The sequence below is a fragment of the Xiphophorus couchianus genome, chromosome 14 (assembly GCF_001444195.1).
Source record: "Xiphophorus couchianus chromosome 14, X_couchianus-1.0, whole genome shotgun sequence".
NCBI classification, from domain to species: domain Eukaryota; kingdom Metazoa; phylum Chordata; class Actinopteri; order Cyprinodontiformes; family Poeciliidae; genus Xiphophorus; species Xiphophorus couchianus.
The window spans coordinates 23,149,083-23,155,347 of NC_040241.1; the positions used below are offsets into that span (position 1 = coordinate 23,149,083).

The 6,265-nt window shown below is 36.7% G+C and overlaps 1 protein-coding gene across 2 annotated transcripts; it reads right to left on the bottom strand.

Annotated features, from left to right (window-relative positions):
• Positions 1–604: 604 nt before the first annotated feature.
• Positions 605–5,630, bottom strand: LOC114156970 (high affinity immunoglobulin gamma Fc receptor I-like). Of its 2 annotated transcripts, none has more exons than XM_028037632.1 (5): positions 5,537–5,630; positions 4,860–5,126; positions 3,260–3,535; positions 2,962–3,069; positions 605–2,166 (listed from the first exon to the last, which is right to left on the bottom strand). In XM_028037632.1, the coding sequence occupies exons 1-5, from the start codon at positions 5,565–5,567 to the stop codon at positions 2,105–2,107; spliced, it is 744 nt and encodes a 247-aa protein (XP_027893433.1). In that variant the 5' UTR covers positions 5,568–5,630; the 3' UTR covers positions 605–2,104. The 2 variants fall into 2 exon arrangements, with proteins under 2 accessions (XP_027893433.1, XP_027893432.1); XM_028037631.1 differs by having other exon boundaries at positions 2,962–3,105.
• Positions 5,631–6,265: the final 635 nt, after the last annotated feature.

Consider the following 6,265-nt stretch of genomic DNA (forward strand, 5'->3'; position numbering starts at 1 on the left):
GAAGATGAGCCGCTTTACCAGGAATATTGACGAAAACAAATAAAACAACTGAAATGTGTCAAATTATATCTTTCATACTGTAATAAGTGGTGAAAATCGAATGCTTGAAAAAAGGAATAATAAAGTTACATTTCAAAAGCTTTTATCTAATGCAAGAAAATCCCTTTTATCTCAAAGAGCACAACTCAATATATTTTATAAGAAAGAGTTTTAGGGCATACTAATAAGAAATAATAACATAATAAAATTACTATCACAAAGTCACAATGTTACAAGAATAAAGTTGAAATAATAACAAAGTCAAAATAATACAAGAATAAAGTGATATTTCTAGGATAAAGTCATAATGTTATGACTTTCTTCTTGTGATTTTATTATTTTTATTTTCTTAGTGTAGTTCTAATTCTTCATCGTACCTTTACATCATTTTAAATGATGGTTTACAATCATCTGGTATTACAGTTTTAAAGCAAATACAGTTAAAAAAGAAAAACAAAGAAGATGAGAGAACTAAAATGACCTCAAATAAGTGACATGAGATGCAAGATAAAGCTGATTGGATGAATCTAAACCTGAAAAAACAACAAGAAAGATAGTGACTCAGTTTCAGAGGGATATTTAAATTATATCTGAATGAATATAATTTAGTGAGGGATGAGATGAAGGCAGATGATTTGTTGTGGACATTATGCTAATTTTAAAACAATTTTATTTGCAATACAGTATTTACAGTAGTACATTTACAGTAGTATAAGAATGTTTGTTTTTCTCCATATTTTACACTGTCAGCAGATCTTGTGCCATCCATATTTATTTATGACACACATACATGTTTACACTCATTTACAGTTATATGTACACATGTTCAGTAATTTCTTCCTGCATTTTAGCCTTTGCATCATCCTTACAACAACTGTTCCCTATTAAGTAATTAGAGTTAAACTCGTTTAATCATCATAACTTTTTAACTTAAAACTGATTTCTAACAACAATAAAACAGGGAACACATGATGTCTTTTCTGATTGTATAAAATCAAAAGATGACTATTTGAATACAGTAGAGAAAATACTGCTAGAGTCTAGAGTCAGTAGGTAAATACTTTTAAAAACATTTTCACATTAAAATAAACTGGACAAACCCAAGCCTGGTTGTTGTGTGCAGAAACTGTATGTGTTAACCATTAACCTATGACGGGTTTTTAATCCAATTTCTGACTTGTGGGCATTAAATTAGGACAGCATCCTTTTTTCTGAGAAACAACTTGTACATCGTTTCCAACAATCTACCCACAACTGACCTACTAAAGGACCAAAGACTAAATCAGGACATGAATGACAGTAAAATGTGTCCTAAGAATATTTTTTATCAACAAATTGCATGTGGAGGAGGATAAGGCAACTTCAAAAACTATTTACTGAGACACAAAAGTTTGTATTTCTACCCAAATTAGGACTTTGGATTGACTTTTGTTCATTTAATTAACTCCATTTACGCCTAATACAGACATTTTCTCTAACCCTAACTATTACTAGTATATAAGTAATAATACCCTTTACCAAAACTTCACTCACAACTTAAACCTAAACCTAACCCTTACTAAAGGGTTCCACCATGTTAAGATGAGGTTTGGTCCCCATAAGGCCCATTGGTCCCCATAAGGTCGGTAAATGCCCCAGAAATGGTCTTAAACAGACAACTAAACAAGTACACACACACACACGCCCACACACACACACACACACACACAGAAAAGTCCATCGAGAAAACACCCCCGCCCCTAAACAAAGGCCGAACAAAAAGTTGATGACAGCGACTTTGAAGCCAAAACCACAAACACCTTTATAAAGCAAACATGAGTGACATTTCCACTTCCTCTTCACAGTCACCACTTATGCATCTTGAATCTGCTTCACTGTAAAACAAAACTCTAGATTTCAAAACAAAACCTTCCTCTCCTGTTGAAATTTGCTCATAAAACAAATATATCTACTTGAGCACCAAAGAAATCTGAAGTTTTTTTTCTGGATGCTGGAAACGTTTCTGTGAACTGATGTGGTCGGACACACATCATCTTCTCTGAGGTCAGCGGCTTCTGGAGATTACTCACACAATCCTTTCCATGATAACATCAAGATTTTTCCTCTGGTCTGCAACTATCTCAGTAGCTGTGAAAAAATAAAGATGGTGATTAGATCTACACATTTTATGTTTTCAGTTGTATAACTCAGTCTCAAAATAATTTGCTTATTGTTTTGTTTGTAGGAATAAACAGGAATATTTATATTTTAGAATATGTCTGATGTCATTTAGCAACAACAAAAACCTGCTCAAGCTTTTAAAAGTAACTTTTGAATCATTTAATCTTAACTAATAATCCTACTGTTCCTAAATATTCTATTAAGAAAAGCAAATAGTGATAAAGTTTGCGCAATATGTGCAAAAATGATCAAAAAGGCTGTTTCTTTAGCAATAAACTGAAAAGTTATCTTCAAAAAAGGTTCAGCGATTCAGCGCTGTGGTTGCTGCCTGAGACCTTTTCAAATCAGCCACTTCCTTTAAAGTGAGCCAACACAAAAAACACCACTATTACAAAACCAACCAGTGACATTACTACTATATATATATCTATAATTACCCTAGTTATCAATTACCTACAACAATGCCCTCCTGCTGTCTGGTTTCCATAATTTGTTTGTCTACAGTTGTGATATTGCTTGAAGATTTAAAAACACAACACAGAAGAAATTAGACCCAGAAGGTTAAAATGAAAATCTGTCTTATCACTGTGTGATGAGTTGTTTGATGGCTACACTGTATGCATAAATACTGTCCAGTTTCTCTATAGGTTGATGTTAGTTGATTATAATTCAGTCTATTTGTTTTTCTTTTAAGATTTTGAAAGTTTCTGAGTTGAAAGAGTAGAAATGAGAAAACAAGACGTCCAGGACAGACAGCTTTACCTCTCCTCCTGTCTCTGTATATGAGTCCCAGTAGGATGGTGGACACCAGGTAAGGTATTCCCACAATCAGGTGACACAACAGTCTGGAACCAGGAAATGAAACTGAGGCTGTGGGCAAAGCCGAAGATGTTGGTGACAGAGATGCTGTAGACAAAAACAATACTTTCTTTTTAAATTCGAATGCTGGTGTTCATGTAAAAACAATATTTCATGGCAACGATCTGACTCCATTTCAGCTCTGAAACGGAGGTCTATTAAATCTATCAAACACTGTAGGAATATGAAGGATTCTCCTCACTGAGCTGGACGTGTTGATTGTTTCCGTCACTGAAAACTGTCAGCCAGCTGCCTTCTGATTCTCCAAGCCCTGCGGCGCTGCAGGTGTAGAGACCCTCATCAGATTCGGAAGCGCCGAGAATGGTCATCTCTCCTGAGCAGTTGCTCCTGATGAGGCGGCCATCTTTGAAGAAGTTGTATTTGTGTTTGGAGGAGTTGGTCTCAGCTTTACAGTACAGAACCACATCAGCTCCTTCTGACACCGGCATGGCAGGACTCTCCAGAATCACTGCGCGATCTTTGGGGGAAAAAAGAGGTTTTTGTATTTTGAGCCTCTGTGTTTCAGATCCACTATGCAGTCACATCGGCTGAGGCAGTTTTTAATGTAAAGCTACAGATTTAAATAAAAAATTTAAATCCCTTTTTTTATTTTATTTGTAACCATCTGGTTTTGGAGCAAAAGAAGAAAACATAAAACAACAAACAAGAAGAATCCTTACTTTAAAGTGGCAAAATAGAGGAAAGCAATAATATTAATGAATGTTCAACTTGTTTTTAATCAAAGGCAACTCTCAAGAAATAAGAGTTTGGTTTAAAAGAACTCAGTGTTGCAGCATTTCTTAAGTTTTCTGGAAGTTTGTTCTAGAGAAGTATAAAAACTGAATCCTGATTCTTCTTGTTTGGTTCTGTATGTATGTATGTATGTATGTATGTATGGATGGATGGATGAGTTTTTCTACATCTTTCTGGAACATGAATCATTTAATTCTGAAAAATTAACCTTCTATCTTCAGGTGATAGAAGGTTGACTTTGTAACTGTCTTTATGTGGCTCTTAAGGTTCAGGTCTGACTCCATCACTACAGCCAGATTTTAGGCCAGATCTCTAGTTTCTAGTTGTAATAACTGAAGCTCTGCGTTGACTCTAGATCCAAAAATGACCACTTCAGAAAACTGAATAGTTATTCCACATCCACGCTTTCATTTGTTCTATTGATCTACTCGCAGCTTAAATGGGTTCATAATTACCTGGTGACATTGTAAAGTAGAGCTGTGCATCATCTGCATAATTTATTTATTAGAACTGGTGGAAAAATGAGGAGCTCCAATATGGAACCTAGAGGAACCCCAAATCTAGGCCAGATCTACGTTTAGTTTTTTTATTTTTTAAAGATATTTTTGTGGCTTCATTTTGACATTTCTGTAAGTAAGTTTCCACATTTGCTGCACTTTGTTCCGACCAAGTTTGCTGCTGACAAGAAACATGAAGTGAAAATGTTTAACAGCAACATCAGAAAGGTAAACTGTGTAAGAATAAAAAAATGGTGATACTGTTGCTATGGGGGTATTTTTTGCATAATATACACAATGATAGATTTATTCATGTGATGTGCAAAGTTTATCCATTGAGCTTTCAGTCGTCTTTTTAATAAAGGCCAAATGATCGAAAACCTTCAAAAAACACTGTTTGAATTTTTTTGGTACGGAAAAGACTAAATATAAGCATCCCTCTGTCAGAGGATCGAAACAGTCACCATTTTGCATAAGGTCATCAAAACCCAAACCAAACTGGCAGAGTTTTAGGAGTGGAGTTCATTTATAAACAGTACGGATCAACTGTACCGGTTATGGTGATGTTGACCTCATTGCTTCGCTCCCCTGAGTCCGACTCGCACCAGTACACCCCGGTGTCCGTGGGGTAGGTGTTACCGATGGTGCAGCTGGACGCCGCGGAGGAGTAGCCCCAGCCGGAGTAGCATGGCCTGACCCCGCTGTCTGAAGTTCTCCTCTTCACCTTCCAGCCGGTGGAGTTGATCGGATCCTCGCAGTTCAGGGAGATGGAGTCGTACCGGAAGAACTGGGACCGGTCAGGGCTGACCTGAAGGCAGGCTGAGGGGGGATCAGACGGCTCACATAGGCAATAAATTCAGGGGAAATATAATTTTAGACACAATGAAAATAATTTATCAAGGATGAAGTGGAATTCAAACTCACAATGTTGCATTAGGAAGAAAAGACAGAGCAAAACACATTGAACGTAAGACTAAATTGAAGAAATCAACAAATAAAAAACGGTGGGCAGTTGAAACAGGAAAAATAACAGAGGAAGTTGCACAGAAAGTATGAAACTGCTCCAGAAAATCAACACAAACATCGAGAGAGAAAAAAAAAAAGAGTATGTGCTGGAAAATATTTGTATACAGTCTGATCAGAAAAACAAGCGCTCATTGTAGGACATTATGAGAGATTACAAAAAGGTGAAAGTAAAGGAGTGGAAAGCTCACAGTGTTTTTACTCACTCAGCATCAGGCAGAACGGTGTTACCAGCATCCTGTCTGACCGTCGACTGACTGAAAAACACACTTTTCACTTCCTTTGTGAGAAGCAAAGATCCTGCAGGCGCCGCAGAGGCTGCTGAAGGGTGTCAGATACATGCATTTCCTTTCTGGAGATAAAGGTTCACAAAACAAACTGTGTGCAAACTATTCCAACTAGGAATGGTTCTTTATGGAGGGTTAAATCCAACACAACACAAATGTTTGAAGAAAAGGGTGCCAGAGAGCTAGATTTTCTAGATTTTCTGTTTTTCTCTGAGAAAGCAGCAGACTGGGAGCTACCACTTGCAACAAAGATTAAAACATCTTCATTGCCATAAGTGACAGAAACAATTTTAAAGCGAAAGAAAAACTAATACAGTTCCCACTTTAGAGGGAGTTTTGACACTAGTTTCACATCTAGTTTCTCAGTCATGGCAGGATGAGCCTTAGGCAGGTCAGCAGGTGTCCATCAGGCCTAGTCGATCTGGACTTTGATTAGGCAAACTTAATGTCAAAATATCAAATTGAGCAACTTTATGGTGAAAAGAAATGCAGCTACTGACAGCGATATTTATAGAAGTTGGGTTTAGATAAAAAGTCAACCCAAACCTCTCTCTCTCTCTCTCTCTCTCTGTTAATTTGATCAAATCTGCCTGAACATAATTTATATTTTTACGTCAGTAACGGCGCTTAAACCTGACAAAGCAAACA